This window comes from Phallusia mammillata, chromosome 2 (assembly GCF_965637545.1).
Source record: "Phallusia mammillata chromosome 2, kaPhaMamm4.hap1.1, whole genome shotgun sequence".
NCBI classification, from domain to species: Eukaryota; Metazoa; Chordata; class Ascidiacea; order Phlebobranchia; family Ascidiidae; genus Phallusia; species Phallusia mammillata.
This window is the reverse complement of record NC_137253.1, coordinates 7,989,613-8,014,821: the sequence shown is the minus strand read 5'-3', so window position 1 is coordinate 8,014,821 and position 25,209 is coordinate 7,989,613. Positions and strand designations below refer to the sequence as shown.

General features: G+C 35.9%; 2 protein-coding genes across 2 annotated transcripts in view; one reads left to right on the top strand and one right to left on the bottom strand.

Moving 5' to 3' along the window:
- LOC145214622 (uncharacterized) overlaps positions 1–16,794 on the bottom strand; it is a 31,519-nt gene extending 14,725 nt beyond the window's left edge. The window contains exons 1-5 of the mRNA XM_080083179.1: positions 16,684–16,794; positions 16,480–16,513; positions 14,572–14,655; positions 13,762–13,836; positions 12,724–12,777 (exon numbers count right to left, since the gene is read on the bottom strand). Coding sequence (XP_079939305.1) covers positions 12,724–12,777; positions 13,762–13,836; positions 14,572–14,655; positions 16,480–16,513; positions 16,684–16,794 — 358 coding nt within the window. The remainder of the gene's footprint in view (positions 1–12,723; positions 12,778–13,761; positions 13,837–14,571; positions 14,656–16,479; positions 16,514–16,683) is intronic.
- Positions 1–25,209, top strand: part of LOC145215564 (ubiquitin-ribosomal protein eS31 fusion protein) — a 291,245-nt gene that overhangs the window by 194,623 nt on the left and 71,413 nt on the right. The gene's annotated exons all lie outside the window — the stretch shown is intronic.

The following is a 25,209-nucleotide window of genomic DNA, read 5'->3' as shown; positions in this document are numbered from 1 at the left end:
GTTAAGGTTTAAAACCTTAAACCAGACGACATATTATGCGCAGACAAATTAATGCAACCAGACTGAAGTGAAAAAGAAGATAAAACAACAATTACCTTGAAATTTAGAATTTTGACTCAATAAGCTTTTGAAATCATTCTCCATTTTTCGCATGTCCATCTGTACATCGCCTGTAAAGTGAAATTTATGTAACAATGTTAAACAAGAACGAAATTGATTATTTCATTTTTGAAACAGTTATTAGTGTAAAACGAAATTGATCATTTTTAAATCAGTATTATGAGTTTATTTTTGCTTTAACTTTTCATTAAAATCGTGGATTAAATCAATCAAAAGGAAGTCAAATGCTTTTAAGTCACATACTTTTCGGGATTTTGAATTCATCATGAAAAGAAGCTCCAGAAAGTTGTTGATTTGTCAATGATAGTTGGTGATTACCTTTTCTGATTTCTATTTCCATTTTGGCAGAAATCTAACATGTAAATCAAACATATTCGAAATGAATGCGAATTTAGTCCTATTCGTAAACCAGTACACGAAATTCAAATGACCTACAAATTCCCCATCTTTCTTTGCAGCTTCAAGGGTTTTGTCTTAATTTAGCATTTTGCAAAGGTAGATACGCTTTTAAGTATAGATTTTTTTCAAGATATCGATGGTCTTTGAATATAATGTTTTTTTAACTTTAGAGTTTTGCTTTATGACAAGTCTAATTCCGAACGTTTCTGAATTCTTTGATAAAAACGATGATCTAACCAAGGGGTCGGAAACCTTTTTTGAACTGGGGACCGTTTTTAAAACTGAAATTTGATCGCGGACCGGACTTAAAAAAACTACAAATATTTAGCAATGAAAACGCCAAAATTAGTTTATCATCCCCGGGATACATGGGTAAAATGTTTCATAGCATTTAAACTGAAAATGTATACGGCCAGGTAACGAATTCCCCGCGGACCGGCAGTTGCCGACCACTGATCTAACCCACAAATTCTTGGAAACACCCTAGATTAAGATTATTCCAACGATAGCAATGTTTGTTTGGATTTTGAACACATTTTGATCTTGGCTGATGCAAATATTCTTAACGTTTACTAAACTTTTATATAATCTTACCGAAAAATAAAGTGCTACAAAACCGACAGCGAAAATCAGAAGCAGGGAGAGAAGACACAACCACATCAGCTTCAGATTTCTTTGGACACTTTTCAATACTTCCATCAGCTTTTTTTCACGGCTTTCGTTGTTTTTCATCTCGCGAATGCCTTGGTCCGTTTCTGCAAACGATATGACGAAACGGATTTATCACAGAAACAATTGTTGAATGTTGAATGAGAAGCTTAAATCTCTATAACCCAAACTATTTATTGTAAGTGATATCACTGACAGGAAAATACATCACTTCTTAATATTGTCTGGGTGTGTTATTATGGCAAAGAAAGATATATAAAATGAACTGCTTATAGTAAACAAAATTAGTGCCTGGAAAGATTTAGCATATTAAGATTCAGCAAAATCATAAAATCCAGGATGTATTTTGTTATCTTTATCCTATGAACCATTTTATTTTGCGGGAAAACCAGTTTTTGCTGCTTTGTGCACAACAAACGTTCGGGAAAATGATCTGTTTGTCCCTAATATAAATTCGGCATTTCTAGGTTATGTACTCTTTCGTGCAAATAAGATTAAAAAACTGCTACGTACCGTTTCGCAAAAAGTCCATCGGAATTCCAGGCGTGTCATTGTCCGATGTAGTCATTGTAAATCTTGGACAGCTACGTGTTAAGCTCACTATTCACTTGAATCAATATAGTTCACAGTATGTTTTTACTCTGGCCAAATACAACATCGAGTCCGACTTAGTTACAGCGCGTTCAGCTTTATATACTGATTTGTGTTTGGAAAGTTCTTCCGCTTCCGTGTAACAATTGCAGACTCGGCAATTTCTGCACTCCAGGGGATTTCCCATCAAGCAGCCCAAAACGATTTGCGTAATAAATGAGAGTTCACATTCGGTGGAGAGCTTTCTGCCTTTGGCTCTTTGTCACCAGTAAGTGTCAGATTTCCGTCACGAATCTTTGTTTGAAAAAAAACGCTGTAGAGGAAAAACCAGCCGAATATATACTTACCAGGCCAAAAAATGTGACTGAAAGACAGAACAGTGGCAAAAAGAATATACACAAGGTTTTCATACCAATCCTCTAGTTTTTCTGTTAAGTACACATCAGGAATAATATAGGCCTACAATATAGATATATTTTCGGCCAGGGCCGCAAATAAAATTTACAATACCAAAAACTTGTTTGACATTTTAAAGCAATAAATATAACTGCGATTGCTAAATCGGCTGCAATATTTATGTTTATCAAGTTTAAGGTCCTCCTAGTGTTCTCAAACCTTCTGCAAGCGACTCCAAACTGTGGCAAACATTGTAAGGTGCCAACACCCAGCAGCTACATACAAAGTGCGGGACAGGAAGTTTGAAATTTCTTTAAACTCAAGGCTGCCTTAATTGTTTCCAATTTCTGGAATATAGAATCATGTGTACAGTACGGCTTGCAAGATGCTGCTGCGTGGTTTACAATATAGAACCGACAAAGCCAATCAGTCCTTTGGTAAAGTGAACTAGGTCAAACAATGTGTCACTTAAACGTTGGATTTATCACAGTGATATAATACAAATGTACCATCGTGTATAGTACTATACACTCGAGTGTATGGTATTGTATACAGCACCGCAACAGTACATATTTTGCACACTGACTGCATATTATGTAAAAACAATATTAGCGATTTGCTAACCGAAAAAATCTGCTTGCAGCATTTCACAATTTGACTCATATTTTTTTTCTTTTTCGCATGATTTCATCAAAATCTGTGTTTCTGCTATGAAAAGCAACTTTACTATGCAACGCAAACATTTCTGCTATGCAGCCACCTGAATCGCGATGGCTTTTCATTGTTTTGTTTCCGAAACTGCAACACAAAGCTTTCCGCAAACTTTTCAATCCAACTGTTTAACACTGAAGTGCTGCGAACACCCTAGCATAATGCGCGTGACGGACATAAACGCAAGATGCTTTAATCATTTGACGCAGGTGCTTTTACGTTATGCAGCTTTTTTGTCAATTGTTTTTGTCAGTTTTTGAATGCATAAAGCTTGTTAAACTTGATTGGCGTTCCATCAACCAAAAAAAGATAAGATGCTCATAGAGTTAGTTGTCTAATGCGCCAAATAAGGAGAACATGGAATCATGGTTTGTGTATAGCACCACAGTGACTTTCCTGGATTTTATGATTTTGCTGAATCTTAATATGCTAAATCTTTCCAGGCACTAATTTTGTTTACTATAAGCAGTTAATTTTATATATCTTTCTTTGCCATAATAACACCCCCAGACAATATTAAGAAGTGATGTAGGCCCCTATTTTCCTGTCAGTGATATCACTTACAATAAATAGTTTGGGTTACAGAGATTTAAGCTTCTCATTCAACATTACAATTGTTTCTGTGATAAATCCGTTTCGTCATATCGTTTGCAGAAACGGACCAAGGCATTCGCGAGATGAAAAACAACGAAAGCCGTGAAAAAAAGCTGATGGAAGCATTGAAAAGTGTCCAAAGAAATCTGAAGCTGATGTGGTTGTGTCTTCTCTCCCTGCTTCTGATTTTCGCTGTCGGTTTTGTAGCACTTTAGTTTTCGGTAAGATTATATAAAAGTTTAGTAAAGAATATTTGCTTCAGCCAAGATCAAAATGTGTTCAAAATCCAAACAAACATTGCTATCGTTGGAATAATCTTAATCTAGGGTGTTTCCAAGAATTTGTATCTGGAATTAGCATTGCAAGCAGTCGAGCATTTTCCACTCTTCTGCACAACAAACAAAGGTGACATATCCTGCTGCTTAAATAAATACCACGAGTTTTCTGAACAACTATGTTGAGATAAACGGCAACGTATAGCTACGATCTTGAAACCACGACTGTACTGACTTCCCTATTATTACCTTTATGCCAAATATTGTGCTTGAGGTATTAGCTGCTACTCTTGCGCATTTGCTGATAGCCAGTTCCCGTCCTTTGTAGTTTTCTTCGCTGAGCAGTGGACCGCCTCTGCGTTCGCTATCGCATTGATTCTACGTTTATCCGCCCAGCATCCAAGATCTTCGTTGCAGCTGGAAGGAAAATGATAAGACTTTACCCTTTTATACAATCACATAATTTCAGACAATAAATGAACCGATTTCAATCACTGGAATTTTCTCACGTATGAGTTTTATACCACTAAACCTTTATAACAGAAGAAAAGATCTTATAGTAGAGCAGAAATTCAAATGCCATACAAACCACGATAACGTTGTCCATTATACATTGTAGTATTTATCTTTCGACATATCTACCGACATAATTGTCTTTTAAACTTGCATTGGTAATTTGAAATGAGACCGCCATAGAAATAATGCAACAAACTAACATTGTTCCAAATCCTATCAATTAAATTTAACGGTTTCTAAACGTTTCAACTTTACACAACAGCTTACTGCAAAAACATCGCATAAATATCGCTGAGTCATACGGAGTCACCTAAAACCGCGTTTAAGCATGAGTCAGCATTGTTGTTTAACATTTAATTCATTTTTGCAGTTTAAATGTTCATTTCGCACAAACATCACTAATGACGTAGCATACAACTATAAATACAATTTTAAATGTCACCATTTGCAACCCATCCCTTCGGTCAGGGACGCGCATCCTTTTTACCATTTCTGATCACAATACATTGTTCTTTATTTCGCAATTGGTGGCTAGTGTATCTAATTGCCTCAAACATACGTTTAGAAGCGGGATTCGATCGGCCTATAGGCATATATGATATAAATCTCCCTTTTCGGGCAAAAAGTCCTTTGAATCCTGTTTCAAAATTCAATTAACCAACATTAAGTTTTTATCGATTCAACGTTGCTCGTGCAGAAATATTATTTCATTCCAATTTACACCTATAGCTCCGTAATGTGACCTTTCCGGTTTTGCAAGGACGTAAACTGTGTATGAATCTCTTGTTATCATTTTAAACTTGATTGAGGCTTTGCTGCACTTTTTGCGTTGAAGCATGGCCACAATGATTTGTCGAGCATCGCGGTTCCCTTAAATATCAAATCCATGTTACCGAAGTTTGCATCTAAGCTAGGAATTATTTGACGACTTAGCAACAAAAAACACCATTGTATTGCTTGCGCAGTTTTGTGCATTATATTCACTTATTAGTATGTACAGGGTGGTGGTTACGTTGCCCAAATAGCCTTCTTTTTCGACATCAAAATGCTGCTTTTAGTTTTTTTTGATTAGCTATTGTAGTTTTTGGACGGTTGTCGAATATCTTATTAGTCAACCATTTAACCAATCACATTAATTTGAGATAAAATTGGGATCGGTTTGGGCTTATATTTTTAGATGTATCTTTTTCGGCGGTTTTGAGGCTATTTTGGGAAGGCGTTTTAAGGATATCTCTAGCTTTTTGGCAGTTAATGTTTTGCTTTTGTAGTAACTTATATTATATTATGAGCCTGGCAGCTTTATTGGATTTTTTTGGGATCAATTTTTATTTGATAAACGCGGTTGACTAAAAAAATCCCTGATTTGCACATGTTGATGCACGACCGTATTGTTGGTAAGTTTGGTTGGCGTTCGCAGAACTGTGACAGCGTCCACTGTTTTGCAAAGCTAGAACTTGATATCCGTTCTTGAAGGCGGCGTTGACACACTTAGCAATATATCCCTTGCGCAACTCGTAGGCTTCAAAAGCCAAGCTAGAGTCGTGTTCCAAACTAGGGATTGCGAAAGAAGTAGAATTGTCTTTACAGCATCCAAGGTAGATCAGGCGCACTACAACAAATATGTCTTAAAAATATTTTTTGTCTAATTTCCTACCAGCAAACATCGTATTGTGTTTGTGTGAATCGTCATGTAAGTCAAGTACATGAAAAAATGTTGAGAGTCTATGCTTTAAGCCAATTGCTTGAGAAAGTTACTTGCCTAATATCATTAAATTTAATTATGTTCGTTATTAAAAAGTGTATTAACTTGGGTTAAACAGTAGTTAACAAAGAACAATATTGTCCTTGATGTCCAATCATCTTGTAACTCATCAAACATTTGAACAAGGTTACTGAATTCAAAATAGTATTTCGTGTGAATTGATTGTTGTTGCCAGGCGTATAGGCTATATAACTTGTAATAAAGGTAATATATGTTGTGATAAAGGTATAGCACACTAGCCGAAACAAATCATTGTAATAGCGCCATACAGGATGTTAACAGGAAGGAAACTGGCACAAACACAATGCTAAAAACTGACGTTTAAACATGTGAAAACTAACGATAGATAATTATAATCGGTATTTGAACATGGGTTTAGAAGTTATCGTTATAGCGGGCGTGTAATATTCAACTTTCCATGTCTTCAAGCATTAATACAAAACATGTATACCTCGGGTGCTTGTAATCAGTCGATAAACTTGATTTGCTAATAAACCTCCTCTTCCGTTGGCATGGCAACCCGTGGACTCTCCGTACATTTTGTATCTCGATTCAGCATTGCAGGAAGCGACACATTTACCTCCGTCCTGTGCGAATGTTTGTGGTAAAAAAACACAAAATTTTGTTGAACATCATCGCAGTCATCGAAATTACAGATGACAAAATGCACTTAAATGCACCTGTATGGCGAATATTGTACTTGAAATATTAGTTGCTACTCTCGAGCACTTGCTGACGACCAGGTGGCGTGCTTTGTAGTTGTCGTGGTTGTATAGTTGATGGTCCTCTGCATTTGCGATCGCATTCACATCACGTCTATCTGCCCAACATACAAGATTCTCGTATCGGGCTGCAAAAAAAGTTAGGTTACACCATAAAAAATTGCTGCGATGTGATAATAACACGATGGTACTGCCACGATGAAAATAATGCCATACAATTTACCCACAAAAAACTTGTAACCTCAGTTTTCTTGCTTAAAATGCTATTAACAGTTAAACAGTTACGATACAAAACAACCATGAAAAAAAACTACGATACAAAACAACCATGAAAGTAACTTGCCTGGGTAGTAATAGCGATGCTGTGCGTGGACGCAAAACCAAACTGACAACAGAATTTTAAAAACAGCATTTCTGAAGTAAACACTGCAACAATCTTTATCACCAATTTTTGTCGAAATTACGTTTATCCGATTATTGTTGCAACACAAACCTATGCAAAAGTGCAATGAGTCACATAGCTTGCATGTCGACTGTTATTTGTTTAGCTGCATTTGTTTTGCATGAATGAAACAGACATAACAAGTAAATGTGTTGCACTTTTTATCTAATTAATGTCCAGATGACGTGTAACAGTTTTGTTTTATGATTTTATGGAGACCACACCAATATAATTGAATTTTGCACGTCACTAATACTGGTTTTCTGAAAATCAGTATGTTAAGCAGTATTTTATGCACTTTTTTATGCAAGGGAATATTACTTTTCATAGTGAAATATTTCGTTTTGCGTTGTATATTTACTTTTGCAGATATTAGTCAGATTTTTATTTACGCAAATACTGTGCCACAGAAAAGCTTCTTAAATAGTTTGTTTGGGCCAAACAGGATCAATCTGGACAAACAGTCCATAACCTACTAAATACTTTACCAAAACGCGTTTAACTTTATTTATAGCACCTTATTAAAATAGAATATCTGCCCTAATTACCATCTCATCGTCTTCGCTTGATCTTCCACGCAGCGTTTCGGGGACTGTCCGACAAACACCACATTGTAGTGATCGGTTTTTGTTAATGGTGTCTAACGAGTCTCAAGGTGACCTTGTCACTACAAATTTAAGAGCATACCACCGTCCTTAACCTCCCAAGCTCCTGAGCTTGTCAGGACCGGTACACCTCCTGAAAATTTCACGCAGGTCTCTGTACTTCGGTTCGTTTCTTTATTACTTCCTTGCGAGCTTTGGGAACAAAGGTATAGTAAACGGTCTTCTTAATCTGCTCAACTCCGTGTTTATGTTAGTACACTTGCGTATAGCGTTTAGGTCGTGGTAACGATAAGCCTCGTTTGGATCATGAAAGATCAGTTCACTGAAGCTATCGTGGTGGTGATATAACTTTGGGTTCTGCTGAATGAACTTATAGGCACGGCAATGTCTCTCGTCGACACACCTTCAATAAACTCTTGATGGAAGTTTAAACCAGTCTACTATAGGCCTAAGAATTTAGCGCACCAGTCTCTGTACACGTTTCTATAGAAAACCAGCATGCGGTGAGGTAGTACCTAGTACGTCAAGTGGTGTTATGTGTGGTAGATAAAGACCACCTGTGCTTTGAACTGACTGTCAAATTCTTCTTGATAAATTAATGTCATGAGTCTCGATAACAAGGGTTTTGCACCTCAGCTTGTTTATTGTCATATTCATTCAGTATGCTTAATCAAATAGCATGTTTAAGAAACAAAACAATTCGTTAGAAAGTACAATAGCAGTTGCTTACAAATTCAGATTCTTCTGGCAAACACACATTACTATAAGTAAGCCATTAGGAGTTAGCTACTGTCAGGTTAGAACCGATTATCCTTAAATACGTAAGCGGTGCGCTTTATAAATTCTGGGTACGTGGTGTAACTTCTGCACAAAAAGGAAAAGATACAGAGAGAGGATATAGAAATTAATCAGTGCGGTTTTATATATACACCAGACAAAGGCGTTAAATCGTATACATGTGCTCTTGCCATTGGCTCTTGTACAATTCTTACACAAAGCAGCGTCCAATCACAGCACAGGACAAAGGATAAAGTTAAATTGCGTAACCACCATATCAAAGTCGCATCTACATCCTAATTAACTGCCACAGGAAATATTTTAAAGTTCAAACACATTTTTTCAATCCAGTTAATAAAACCGTTGCACCATTTCACTTTCTTGCGAGCTTTGAGCTAGCAAGTTAAAACGAATTAATTGCGTAAGCTACTGTTTCGAAATTGGCACAAATTATATCGCAACCGCTACATCACAATGTTGAAATCACGTTGAAAAACAATATAAGAAAAAGTTATATACGCAATATAAAGCGGGATTAGCTTTGGACAGAGCATTGTTTAAGAGAATTTATTACACGAAAAAGGCCTAATTATAGCTTGTGTTTAGTAAAACAAATACATATTCAGTTCTGTGGTCATTGGACAATGAGTGTGGAGTAAGTGTTAAAAGATCGAACTACATGTTTGCAAAAATAACAAAATTGTGAAATAAATGTGTCCTAAACATAGGATGAATATGCCCTCGGGCATCAAATTTAAATCCTCACGTAATACAATGACGACATACACGTGAGGATTTTAACAACAGTTAAAAGGTCTGATTATTACGTCATCAATCGCAATGTCACCTTCGTAATCTGCGCCCATTGTTCCCTCGAACACAACCTGAAAGGGCTCCGTCGAAGTAATAGTTGCGCTTCCTAACGACCAAACGTCACCTGATAACAATATTTGGTTTAAACTGTATCACATATAAAATCAAAGTGACCTAGTTAGGCCTACCATACATCCTCTTTTTGGAGGACATGTCCTTCTTTTTAACAAAAACCAAGGGGCGTAAGTATTTTTACATCTTCTTTTCAATAATGTGTCCTCCTTTTTGTAGATGGAAATCACGTTTGTTTGTTTTGCCAACAGATACAATGTATCTCTTACCTTGACTGCCGCTCAGGCTCCATACTGATGCATTGGAACGATTTGGTCTCTTTAAATAGACTTTCAATATCCCAATGTGCTTGCCCTATACAAACAAATCTGTGTCGTTTAATGTATTTAAATAGGAGATTTACGGTGCCCTATTTAGGTGTTAATATATATACATGTTTTTTAATTGCTTTGACGGATTTGTGGTTTTATGGGATCAAAATGGTGGTTGGGTTCTGCTCTATTGTCGTTTGCAAAAATAACATCGTCATTTCTAGTAAAATCTAAAATCATTTTAAACTTATTAAGGTGTGAATTTGCAAGTGATTCTGTTTAATGGCCTTTAATGATACTTTGAAGCAATTTTTTTTTGGAAGTAGTCTTTCTAATACTTACATACATATGGTGGTAAAACTGAAGGCATTGACCTGTAAAAAAAACATTCATTTCAATAATGTTATATGATAACTCAAAATAACAACTAGTTAAAAACACATAATCAATCGTGTATATGCTTAATTAAGCTTAACTGTGTGTGTCTAAACCAGCAAAAAAGCGAGGAAGATTACCAAAACCGTCTTCCTGAAATTATTTCGTGGATTAATGGCAGTTTTAGAACCGTATATTAGGTCTATTCTACGTTTACACTGTGTCTAAACAAGCTTTCAGGAAATGCAGAAACTTCAATTAATAAAATCTAAAAGCACTAGAACCGGGATTCACTACATCTGTAAAAAAATATATTTGCAAACCGTTTGAATAAGCCTTTGTTTAACATTTGTGCGTTGAAGAATATCTTTAGTCTGTAAATTTGAAAAAAATGTTTTTTTTTTTTGGGGGGGGGGGGGGGATTAAATCGATACATACATAAATCGCTACATCGCTACATAACAAACAACTTTTTTATTGATTCACCAGAAAAAAAGATAATGACATGGAAAATTATGTCACTTTTTTACCATTGGTTGCTGGCAATATTGGTGAAACAAATCTTGCTTTGTCAAGACTGTGTCGAGGGTCACTCGTTTCTATGTACATGTAGTGACCTATTTAAAAATATACAGCATTTAGTAAAGAAATATATATACTGCCCCTTTTCAAAAAAATGTATAAGTTATTTTATAACTTTTGCTTTTGTATAAAGTACCAAGCTTAATTAAAATTGGATTATTTCACTGCATTTTATCGTCAGATTGTGGTTTGTAAATTGAACAAGTTTAGATGTGTTTTTATGCAGGTAAAATCTAAGAAATGTTAAAGTTATATGGCTTTTTTGGTATTGTTAACTATTTCTCCCATTTTTCATACTTGAGTACTAACCTCCAGTAGTTCCAAGTGTATGATCTACACTTGGACCTGTAGCATCTGAAGGCGTGGACCCAGAATGCCTTGTCCAAGTAAAATCAGCGCTCAAATCATCAGTGAAGTTGCACAAACCACTTTCAAAGTCACAACTAAAAAGTACCCAGTCTGGAAAACAAATACAAAACATCCATAACAACGTCACATCACTACAAACGCATTGTAAGCATATAGTATTCAGCCGTTGTTTCTCCCATGAGCATAAAAAAGTAACAAACTAACGACCGGGGGCATATTTCCAAAAATGGTTTCGAACTTATACTCCTAGGCCCAGCCAATCACAAGAGCGCAATTTTGCGGGTTTTCGTTACGTCACGTTCCAGGTTGCTGAGCGGTTTGACTTCAATATTGTCGACGATGCAATGTTTTATGCCAGTTGTGTATGAAGAGGACAAAGAAACATTTTTAGCGTCAAAACATGGTAAAGACTGATGCACTTAGGATAGTTGAACTGAAGGTGTGAACCCATTAGGTTTTATCTGGTAGTAAATTATGCACATATAATTTATATTCTTCACATGTGGTAATTTATACACTCAAAAATTGTATTGAGTCTAAAATGACTTTTGTGCAATATACGCTTCATGAATGGAGTGTTTTCACACTTAACACCATTCTGCTGACATTTTTTTCATTTTAAGTCACAAAATCATTTAGCCTTTTATAACCATTACGAAACTGTGCTAAACATATTTCGAATCTAAGGACTATTGGTTGCTACACCAGGTGTCCTACAATAAAAGAACTAATACGCAAGCTGTGTTGTGATTGGTTAAAATGAGTCGTGACCCGCAAACGTTCTCCATTGTGATTGGCTTAAAAAAACCTTGTTCGAATTTGTAAACTTTTGAAAATATGATCTGGGACAAAATTATGGTTTTACTTTCAAAGCGCTTTTCGGCTAGCGCATTTTATTAATTTTGCGAAACCTTTTGTGCGAAGGAGTTTATGGTTGCAAAGAGTTTATTGTTGTAATATTAAACCGACCATCCGCTTTCCAGCAATTCATTTAGGAGTCGACACTTAACAATCAATTTGCCACAAGGAAGTATCTTAACTGCATTGTTCAATTTTTCATGTGGTAATTTTGACAAGAAACGCTTCACGAAACCATTTCATGTCGCGTATTTTATCACAACCATCAAATCCATAAAGGTTATCTTTGTTACTTTTCCACAATTATTTCAAGCCGAAAAAAATAGCAGGTACACGTGTCAAATAAGTTTTACATCAAGGTTTCGCGATGATAAACACATATATGTGGGATTTGCAAGTTGTACTCCACACCTTCAAAATTACCATAAGAAACGTGGTAATAGTATAACAAAGTTTTACCGTTCAAAGCTATCAATGTTGTTTGAATAGATTCGATGTTGTTGTTGGTTCCGGTGAGACGTCTCGAATAATTTGCACTCATCGCTAGATGAGGAAACATGTTTAAACATGGATACACGATAATACTTTGATTATGAAACTGACACTTATACATCAGTGAACGTACATCAGTGACAACCCTGTTGTTTACCTGACCGAATCAGAAATTACAAGCCCGAAACCCGATAAAAAACATAAAAGCAAAGACAAAGCTACACTTTTTGAACTGTGGTCAAATGAAAATGTAAATTGCGTCTTTGTTTTACCTTGAAAGTCAAAAATTTTCGATTCCAGGGATGACATGTTGTGCTGCAATGTGCCTAAACGAATAAGACAAATACTTACGTTACAACAAACTCATTTTTAACACGGTTTTTATGCAATGCTGACAAAATACGGCGAATGTGTTAGTTAGGAGGGGACAGGAACGCTTGAAGTTAAGATTCATTTCAAAAACATATAAGAGAGGCTATAAGTTATTGAAACGTAGACAGGTTTTTATGTTAATCAATGCAGGATCATGGAGAAAATTTGATTGTTTAAGTTCAACATTTGTTCATAATTAAGATATGATATTAAACCGACCATCCACTTATCAGCACTTTATTCAAGAGTCGAAACTCAACAAGCATTCTGCTTAAAGGAAGTATCTTAAATACATTGTACAATTTTCCATGTGGTTGTTTCTATAAGCAACGCTTATGAAACCTCCACATGTTGCTATTGTTGCACCAATCAATTAATTAAACCTAAATACGACCTTATTTCAAGATAAATCGTTTTACAGAAACTATCTTGTCGTTATAGTTGGAATCAATCATTATGCGGAAGGTTTTGTGTAAAGTAGTTTGTTTGGTGTCAGGAGTTACGTGATGCTCAAGATGTTTTAGATTTGCTTTAGCTCGGCTTTGAGTTTTGCAAATGAAACTTATATTGTTTGCAGCCACATCTGGTGAACCGAAGGCAGTTATTAATTCGATTGCACGATCCAATACATTTTATCTAACAACCTAGGAAAACGGGTTATTTATGTTCAAAAAACCACCGCATTTCTAATCACATTCTCACCGAGCACGGTTTAAAAACACATTATTAGCTATCTTGTCGTTGTTTTGGGGATCAATCATTTTGCGGATTAAAAACGCCGTTTTTTTAACTACATTCGTAACGTGCATGACTTAAAATACGTTATTGGCTCAAAATTTGAAAATGTCTTTATTTCACATAGCTGGTGTAGAATACAAAAACATTGCATGTTTTAGGGTTTAAAATCTTACCATTAAGCAGATGTTTAAGTCACTAACTTTGATGATTTGTATGTTGCTGTTTAAGTGTTTCCAAATCGCTTGACACGGAACTAAGCTTTCTTTCCAGTTGACCTGCATTTTGATTTCAAAAAATAGTTAAAATGCGCAGTTTCGAATGTTCAACAAAAGTTTCGCAAGATAAGCTTATGCAATATGGCAGGATTGCTTCGTGACCTCTGTAGCTGGACTCGTAACTACTTTGATTTAAATGTGATTTTCCAAATCAAGTCTCATGAAAACCATACGCTTGTTATAATCAACAAACTGTATGATGTACGTTAGAAGTAATATACGTGGTAATGTCTACGTTTTGTATTTGCTATTGATACTGTGTCATATTAAAAAGGCCACATGACAAATAGACTATAGTCGATTTAACAAATAAATTATGATAACTTTCAGAACTTTAAGGGACATTTTCGGCGACTAAAGAGTTTATTGTTGTAATATTAAACCGACCATCCGCTTTCCAGCAATTCATTTAGGAGTCGACACTTAACAATCAATTTGCCACAAGGAAGTATCTTAACTGCATTGTTCAATTTTTCATGTGGTAATTTTGACAAGAAACGCTTCACGAAACCATTTCATGTCGCGTATTTTATCACAACCATCAAATCCATAAAGGTTATCTTAGTTACTTTTCCACAATTATTTCAAGCCGAAAAAAATAGCAGGTACACGTGTCAAATAAGTTTTACATCAAGGTTTCGCGATGATAAACACATATATGTGGGATTTGCAAGTTGTACTCCACACCTTCAAAATCACCATAAGAAACGTGGTAATAGTATAACAAAGTTTTACCGTTCAAAGCTATCAATGTTGTTTGAATAGATTCGATGTTGTTGTTGGTTCCGGTGAGACGTCTCGAATAATTTGCACTCATCGCTAGATGAGGAAACATGTTTAAACATGGATACACGATAATACTTTGATTATGAAACTGACACTTATACATCAGTGAACGTACATCAGTGACAACCCTGTTGTTTACCTGACCGAATCAGAAATTACAAGCCCGAAACCCGATAAAAAACATAAAAGCAAAGACAAAGCTACACTTTTGGAACTGTGGTCAAATGAAAATGTAAATTGCGTCTTTGTTTTACCTTGAAAGTCAAACATTTTCGATTCCAGGGATGACATGTTGTGCTGCAATGTGCCTAAACGAATAAGACAAATACTTACGTTACAACAAACTCATTTTTAACACGGTTTTTATGCAATGCTGACAAAATACGGCGAATGTGTTAGTTAGGAGGGGACAGGAACGCTTGAAGTTAAGATTCATTTCAAAAACATATAAGAGAGGCTATAAGTTATTGAAACGTAGACAGGTTTTTATGTTAATCAATGCAGGATCATGGAGAAAATTTGATTGTTTAAGTTCAACATTTGTTCATAATTAAGATATGATATTAAACCGACCATCCACTTATCAGCACTTTATTCAAGAGTCGAAACTCAACAAGCATTCTGCTTAAAGGAAGTATCTTAAATACATTGTACAATTTTCCATGTGGTTGTTTCTATAAGCAACGCTTATGAAACCTCCACATGTTGCTATTTTTGCACCAATCAATTAATTAAACCTAAATACGACCTTATTTCAAGATAAATCGTTTTACAGAAACTATCTTGTCGTTATAGTTGGAATCAATCATTATGCGGAAGGTTTTGTGTAAAGTAGTTTGTTTGGTGTCAGGAGTTACGTGATGCCTTAAGATGTTTTAGATTTGCTTTAGCTCGGCTTTGAGTTTTGTAAATGAAACTTATATTGTTTGCAGCCACATTAAAAAGGCCACATGACAAATAGATTATAGTCGATTTAACAAATAAATTATAGACTTCAGCCCCTTTTTTCCCTTTGCAACGCTTCAGTTGCGCCGTTGCTCCGCGCCGCGCCGTTGCTCCTCTCCGTTGCTCCGCAGTAGCCACGATGGCGCAACTTAGACCTTCTTGGGAGGTGTTTGGACTTGTAAACGCTGGCGCAAACAAAGGACCTCCCAGGGAGATACTTGGTCCTTATTACATAAACCATAAGGACCGCAAAGCTTGGTCCGCAAAGGGACATTTTCGGCGACTTGATTCCTTAATATTACCTTTCCACATGGAGAGTGTAGTCGAACGTTTTAAACTTTTATTCATTGCAAAGGCTTTCTATATTGTCAAGTTTTGCAAAAGTATAGCCTAATAGCCAAGCAGTCCCTTCATAACAATTTGATCACGATTCGACACTCAACAATCAACCTACTTCGAGGAAGCATCGTAGTTTTAGTTTCGTGTGAATGCATTATTTCCTGACGCTATTTCAGGATCATTCATTCTACGCAACCTTTTCATACTGTTACAGCTTGGGATCATTCATTTCGAGAAAACGATTGTGTAAAAGGGAGACGCGAGGTTTTTTTTAAATCCTCACAAAACACAGTTTTTTCTTACGACCTTAATTTGTCTTCTACTTTAAAATGCATGGTGATTTACAGGGGTGACTGACAGAATGATTCGCTGCCTCGCACGCACAACTTTGTGTTACCATCATCTATTTTGTTTGATTTAAGTGCAAATAAACTAAACTAACTACAGCAAAATATCGGCATACTTAAAGTTTGAGTAGGCATAACTTTCGTTCGTGACTATCAGTTCGAAGCAAACGACTTTTGCAAAGTTTAGACGCTAACACAGTATATGAATGAAATGGTCCAGTCTTACCATGTCTTGTTTCCATTTCCACTTTAGCAGAAATCTGGTGAAAAACAAATGTAATTTTTATGTGCCGACAATTTTTCCTGTTTTATAAACAATATATATCGTTAACAAAACTTTGATTTTATTGAGTCTTTCGGGATATTTTGCCTAAAAGTTTTCTAATGGAGAATGACATTGCTGAACAAATCAACTTTTGTTCAGTCGTACCGAGAAATGAAGGGTGACAAATCCGACAGTGAAAATCACCAGTAGAAAGATTAGACTCAACCACATCAGTTTTCGATTGCTTTGGACGCTTTTATTAGTCTTCCTTATCATGGTTTCAAGAATTTCGTTGTTTCTCACTCTGGAGGTGCTTTGCTCCGGTGGTGGACAATTTGCTGCTACGCACAAGACAACAGGAATATTACACACGGCATATGTAACTTGAATGGCCAAAGAAGTTTATGAGACCAGTAATGTTTAAAAGCTTGTAAAACCCGAACTAATTATGTTCTTTTCAGCATGGTCAATATAACTAGGGGCTACCAATGTCAACAAAAACAAAGACATATGAAATTACACTGCTGTATCAATATAATTAGTTGTAAGTTTTGAGAAGGGATAGAGAAAGTTTTTCGTAAAACTTTTTTAAGTTGGTTGTGGTAAAATCAACAACGGGATCTCAAACACGCTGCTCACGGGCCAAGTCTGTTTGTGTGGTCCACAAAGTAATTTTACAAGTTACGTTTTGCCCGAGCCGAATATAGTGCCCGACCATAGACTGGACTCATTATTAGTGACGGTAGGGTATAGTCTTGGCTGAGAGGCGACGATGCCCGTAGTGGCCTAAACCAGTCTTAATAATCGGAAAATGCGATTATTGCGTCAAATTGTTCCAATGTAGCGTCTTTGTATTAGCACCGCTGGTATTTTCACTACACTACCCTTTATATCTTTATGTTATTTATGACATTTACAGCTTTTTTATGTGGTTGGTGCGAAATACACAATATTTCTATCTGAGCAATATTTTTGTCAATAAAAGTTCCAATAGTGTGGCTCTCAACTTACTAAACATAATTGGACGTAAAACAGCTTTAAACAAAAACTATATGTTGGGCGCCAAACAGGGCCTTTATAGTGATTCAAATTTGTATGCGGCCTCACATTCTAAACTCAGTCCTAATGCGAAGATGCTTTTAAAGTCCGAATTATGACCGAATATATAGTTTACCATCAAGTTAACCAATTTGCCAATAAGCCTACACGAAAGATATACAGATTTTATTACATACACAACAAACAATTAAATATACACCATGTGCGTGCACACAATTAGCATTTAGCCATTGATTCATTTATTTTTAAGATTTTGCAAAAGACTAGTCAGAACCGACCCACATCCGACAAAATGCCCAGTCCGACTTGCAGTTCTTTTCAAAAAGTAACTCGTTTACCTAGTCGCTTATATTTCGGGCCTCGGTATGATTTAGGTTGGCAAAACAATATGTCAAGGCAACCAAAAACAAAAGTTAGCTTCGCAAAAATAAAAAGTTTTAACTGAAATTTAAGACTTAAGCTTCCCGTAACTTAAACAAAACCAATCCTCCGTACCATAATCATTTTCAACCAATTCCATCCGAAGCTCGTCACGGTTCTGTGCACTCATTGTCTTTAGCAGTTACTTGTTAAGCTTATCACTTAGACAAAGTATAACTCTTGATACTCAGCAGTACATTTTTATGCTTTAATTAGGACTGAAGTAGTAACAACGCGTTCTGCTTTTAATACGGGCTGTGTTACAACGAGACTTTTTTCTTCCGCGCAAAAATGCTTAGTCAGCATTATTTTTACATCTGAGGGGATTTTCTACTGCCGTATGGAATGACGGTGATATACTTTTTAATGACTATATGACTCTTTATCGCTGTCTGGTGTCAATATTTCAAAACCGCTGTATTATTTTGGACATAAAATGGCTCCGTAGGCTGTATTGCGTAACAATAGGTTGGACAACTTGTGTTTCATACAGACTTTGGTTGTGGCCAGTGATGCACCAAAGTGGCATCTGGCAGAACCATTTTTAGCTACTTTCAATTGGCGATGCTTCGGTTTAGCCAAAACTTTCCGAAAAGTGAACCCATAAACGGAAAATTTTGATTGCTAGTAAGATGTTTTGTAGTGTCATGAACCAGTTTCCTTGCATTAGCAATGTTCTGTTCAAACTTTTGCCCGCCATTTTCAAGTTTGGCAGAAATTCGGCTATTTGTCCTAATTTTCGGTTTTGGCTCGAACATTTTGGATCCGTTACACTACTGCTTTTACTGCTTTTACTACCGATTGGCGACGATGAAAATCGATCAATTAAACAAGTTTGAATATACACAAGCTAGGTTTAGAATCTAAATTCGAAGCCCAATAGGTATATACGTGTATGTCGAACATTGTGCTTGAAGTGTATTAGCTGCTGCTCTTGCGCATTTATTGATCGCCAGTTCCCGTTTTTTTGTAACTTTCTCCGTTAAACACTGGACTGCCCTCTGCGTTTGCTATCGCATTAATTCTAAGTTTGTCCGCCCAGCATCCAAGATTATCGTATGCAGCTGTCGTAAAAGACAAAAAGTTTTTGTTTGAATTGATCAACGTTGCACACAACTTTTGCTCATTTGCCGTTTGTCTTCCTAAAAACCTACAAACGTCGACACAACGTTCCAAACAGATTGAGTCATATATTTTTCACTATTTGTAAAACGATTATATCAATTGTATCGCAGTTGAAAAGTTCATGCTTTTGAATAGACTTGAATGTCACAGTCCCCGAATTTGTTGGGTTACGGGTTACAAAATAAGTGAACTATTAACCTCCTGCAACGATTGGTAAACAAGGTCATGGCTGTACTTCTGTTGTTTTGGTGTATATCTTTGGCGACAAAAACTCAAACTCAACTCGTATCATAGTCATAGTACTAATATAGTAGGCTTCGTGGTCAAGAATTGTTTTTCTAGATATTATTTCTCTTCAGATGTTAGTTACTATAAGCTACTTTTTCTTCATAAAACCACACCCTCTTTTCCCTGGCCCCAGTGGTTCGTATCTAGGGTCTATTCGTAACGCTTTATAATACGGCGTAGCTGCAGCGCGTTTAGCAATTATCCACCAATTGTGTACTCGACTGTTTTACGCCCCATAACGTTTCAACGTTGCGCAGCTATTTCCGGCGTTGTGGTCGTTTAGTGTCTTTATGTCACTATGTTGTCTTTTGACAAGCAAAATAAACTTAATTCATGTAGAATATGAATAGATGTCACAAAATTGTTTAGTTCCTTCATGTTGCTTTATTTGTGGATATCAAGTGCGAACGCTGTCATAATAACATGCACAACCTATCAACGAATAAATGTTGTTGTTTTTTAAAGAAACTTTAGTTTGCAGCTCGTTGCACAATGAGCAAAACCAGCGATCACAGTACACTCAATAATCATTGGTACGAAATTTAAATTTAAGACGATCAGTAGAACAGACCAGCCTCCCAACAATAACAACGACAGTTTTGATGTTATCAAATGTTTCAAAGTTTTATGTTTTGTCTACAAGTTGTTCCAATTTACCAGTTGATCTTATTTTACTCCAGAGCTAATTCTTCTTCGACGATCTTGATTTGGTACACTTGGTTGCCCTATGGTCCTCCGAGTCCGTCTCCTTCACACCCTAGACTCGGTCCATATATTTTGTAGCTTTCATCATTTCCACCAAAGCATTCTCCTCCATCCTGCAAACCGATCACCCGAAAACCTTGCTTGTAGGCGACTTGAGTACACGTGGTCATGCACATGTTGCGATGTTTGTAATTACCATCAACCAACACGTCGTTTAACGTTATCATCGCACGATCTGGTTGGTCTTCCCAGCATCCCAAATCGGTCAAATGCACTGTACCAGAAAAAGTTTGATTTTGCGAAAGGCAACACAATTAAATAAAATATGTTCTACTGTATACGAAACAAAACATTGTTGAGTTAACCATTTTACCCTTAATACTTATTCTACATACTGCGTATTTTCTAAGACATACACACCAGCTTTCAAACTTTCATGAAAATCGTGCTAATTAACATTAGATTTCGATCAACGACCGACCATGTAATACTTTTTGTGTAGTCCAACATTTCTAGCGGTAAAAAATCGGTGCGTATAACTTATGTGGATTATGTTTGTAATTCACTTGCCACTAACGTTAGCTAATATACCGGTAGCAACGCTAATAAGCCGGTAAACTTGATTAGCTTGTGGTCCACCCTTTCCATCAGTCCTGCAGTATTCGGATGCTCCGTACATTTTGTATCTTGAATCAGCATTGCAAGCTGTCGAGCATTTTCCACTTTTCTGAAAACAAAAACAAAGGTGCCATGTCTTGCTTCACATCTAAACTCGACGTTTTCGTTGTTCCGAACAACTATGTTGAGATAAACGACAACGTATATCTACGATTTTAAAACCACGATTGGACTAACTTCACTATGTATTACCTTTATGCCAAATATTGTGCTTGAAGTATTAGCTGCTACTCTTGCGCATTTGCTGATCGCCAGTTCCCGTTCTTTATAGTTTTCTTCTATTAGAAGTGGACTGTCCTCTGCGTTCGCTATCGCATTTACATCACGCTGATCCGCCCAACATCCAAGATTCTCGTAGCGGGCTGCAAATCGTGATTAAAACATATTTCGTGTAACAAACCACGTCAAGATGGGCCCATGCAGTGCATTAAGTTTTTCCGTATTATGATTGTTATTTGTGACCCCGTTGTAGAACCCGATAAATCTCATTTAAACACTTTTAAAAAATATATTTGTAAACTATAACGTCACATAAAAATGTAAATCTCATTAACACGCCAAAATTAACACAAGCTTGTTACATCACTTTTACACTTACGAATTTGCTAGTTCTTATAGAATTGTTGTTGCTGTTTTTGGTTAAGGCTACATAAAAAGTGTAACAAACTGTAATAAAACAAACTTTGAAAGTAACTTGCCTGCATGAAAATAGCGGTTCTGTGCGTAAACACAAAAACAAACTGACAACAAAAGAACACTTCTGAAATACAGCATTTCTGAAGTAAACTCTGCAACAATCTTTATCACTAATTTTGCCAAAAATTATGTTTACCCAATTGTTATTGCAACACAACTCTATGTAAAAGTGCAATGAGTCATATAGTTTACATGCATTATTATCGACTGTTATCTGTTTAGCAGTATTTATTTTGGAAGAATGAATCAAACATAACACGTAAATGTGTGGCACTTTTTATTTCACTAATGTGCAGATGACGTGTAACAGTTTTGTAATATGATTTTTATGAAGATCACACAAATATCATTTGATTTTCCACGCCACTGAGACTGATTTTATAAAAATCATATTTTATTTGATGCACAATACTTCGAATATTTTTTTTCATGAAATATTTTGTTTTGCGTTGTACTTACTTTTGCAGATATCAGCCAGATGTTAATTCAAGCAAATACTATGCCTAATATAAGTTTATTTGGGCCAAACAAAATCAATCTCGCAAACATTTCATAAACAACTATATATTATTCACCAAAGCACGTTTAACTTTATCAGCACCTTATTCAAATAGAATAGTTGCCTTAATTACCATCTCATCGTCTTCGCTTGATCTCAACACAGCGTTTCGACTTTCATAAGATGCCTTTTTTTGTTAGACAAGCACTTGACATTCGTCAAAGTTTCATGTTCTTTTATCGTAAACATAAGTGGCAAAGCGACTGTCCCACAAAAATATTGTTGGGAAAAGAAGCGACATGAAAAGGCGCGCGAGAGGTTACAGAAAGTAAACGATAACGAAATCTGCGTTTGGTTACAGCAAAAACGTTTGGAAAACACTGTTCATGATCCTTGCCTAATTTCCAAAGCAGCTCAAATAATAACCTTTACATGTCACGCCTTTTATTTACACATCGGTTTCATGCAAACATTTTCATTGGGTCACATTAAACATTTTAATACCTTATAAAAATTTTGACACAATGTTGAAATTACGTTGAAAACCATTTCTACAAGTATTAAGTATTACATGTACAAAGTATTTAAGTATTAAGTAATAACTACTTTTTTAAGCTTGGACGCAGCAGCGTTTATGAGAATTTATTATACGAAGAAGGCTAAACTATAGTTTGTGTTTAGTAAAACAAAAACATACTATCCGTGTTAAATAAATGCATGGAACCACATATTTAAAAAAATAACAAAATTGTTAAAAAAATGTGTCCTCGGGCATCAAATTCCAAAACTCATGTGTATGTCGTCATAATACAATTGAAATCAACAGTTAAAAAGTTTGATTGTTACGTCATCAATCGCAATGTCACCTCGGATGCCGCTGCCCCTAGTTCCCTCGAACACCACCTGGAAGGGCTCCGTCGAAGTAATGGTGGCGTTTCCCAATGACCAAACGTCACCTAATAACATGATTTAGTTTTTAATGTAACACATATAAAATCATAGTAACCTAGGAGGCGTTGCTAAGTGTGATGTAATTTACTGTATGCTGGTGGCTGTGGTATAAAATTACAAACAACCACCGTTAAAAATATAAATAATAATAAAAATTTCTTTTTTAAACTAGCATCACCTTTTTGTTTTGTCAAACGGTACAAACTATATTTTCTTACTTTGGTTGCCGCTCAGGGTCCATACTACTTCCTTTCGAAGAGTTGGTCTCTTTAAATAGACTTCCAAGGTCCCAATTTGTTTGCCCTATGCAAACAAATATGTGTCGTTTTTTGTGCTTGGATGACTAATGATGTACCCATTACGTCAGTGGTTATCAACCGGGTCCCGCGGACCTCTTGGGGTCCGCATAGCGTTTTCAGGGGTCAGTGACAACTTTTAAGTAGCGCTAAACGAAATTTACAAATCGCGGTTTAAAAAAAACGTTTTAAGTTACATTTTGGCGTTTTAAGTTACATTGAAATTTGTTTGAAAACGTTCTTCAAAAGCGACATACCAAAATGCATTGTGACTTTTTAACCTCATTGTGATGCAACACACGAAAATTGTCGGTGGGAAACAACGTCACATGGCAATGCCATGGATTTTTCTTGTTGATTCCGATATCCCAACTAATACAAAGTAAATTAATTTTGGTTCTGGATCGAACGTGGTTGGTATTTTATGTACCATGAATTAGTTGCATGTTAATACAAAATGTACAAAAATGCCCAAATCTTTAGGGGTCCGCAATCAGCTTACAACATCGAAAATGGTCCGCAATAGCAAAAAGGTTAAGAACCACTGCATTAGGTGTTACTAAAATCCTACTAAATGTTTTACTTTTAAATGTTAATAAATGTTTTTTGGATTGTTTTAGCAAAATCCTTCGCGAGCCCCAGGAAAATGGCAAACGACCCCCAAGAGGGGTTGACCCACAGATTGCAAACCATTGTTATAATACTTACATACATATGGTAGTAAAACTGAAGACGACCTGTAAAAAATATCAATGTTTTTCATGTAAGTTGCAAAAAGTATTCTGTAAAACACATAAACACAGAAATAACAAGTTAAAACACATATTGAGTTTTATAAATGAACCTGGACAAGCTTAACAAGTACGAAAAGCTGGAAATGATATCAAATTTACTATAATTGTAAAATATTACGTTTGCAAACCTTTAAACCTACAAATAAGCCTTTGTCTGTGCGTTGGTTATTACTTTTATCCGTTTATTTAGAAATGTTTGTTTCATTTTGTGTAAAATTTAATAATTATGTAATTAATAACTGTATTATGTCCAACAGTAAAAATAATTATGAGAAAAAAATCATACTATATTTTACCCATGGTTGGTGGCAACATTGATGAAACCAGTCTTGCTTTGTCAAGCAATTGTCGAGGACTACTGGTTTCTATGTACATGTAGTGACCTATTTAAAATAGAAGTGAATGTAGTAAATAAAAGATGAACTGCCCACTGTTTGGTAGTTTTTTTATGTTTTTTAATTTTGGTTTTGTATAAAGTATCAAGCTAATTTAAAACTGGAATATGTCACTCCATTTTATTGTCAGACTGTGGTTCAATAAATGAAACAAGTTTAAGTGCGTTGCTAAGGAGTTAGATTGGCATGAATATAAAAGTTATATGGCATTTTTTTAGTATTGTTGATTAATTCTTCATTTTTTCTTGTAAGATACTTGAGTACTACCTTCAGTAGTTCCCAGTGTATGATCTGCACTTGGACCTGTACCACCTGAAAGAGTGGGCCCGGAATGCCTTGTCCAAGTAAAATTGGCGCTCAAATCATCAGTGAAGCCACACAAACCACTTTCAAAGTCACAAGTAAAAGGTATCCAAACTGCAAAACAAGGATGAAACCACCCATTCTCCGTTTTTCATTAATCATTATGTCCCTTAGGTTAAGGCTAAACGTAAACCAGTGTGTGCTGTTTACACTTGCCTTGAGTGTTACATTTGACAAAAACTAGTGGCTTAAATAGCAACGATTATTGGGTAAGATTATCACTTTATGCTGTGTTTCTTGTACCACAATATCATTTGGAACGTGGGTTTGTATTCAAACTTGTAACAATACAAACAGTCCCTTTATGGTCTGTCTACTTGTTGCAGACAGAACATCAGTGGCCTAATATTCTTTTTAAACAGTATGATCAGCTTTAATATCATTACAAATCTTTTAGCCGAATAGTAGCTGTGCAATGTATA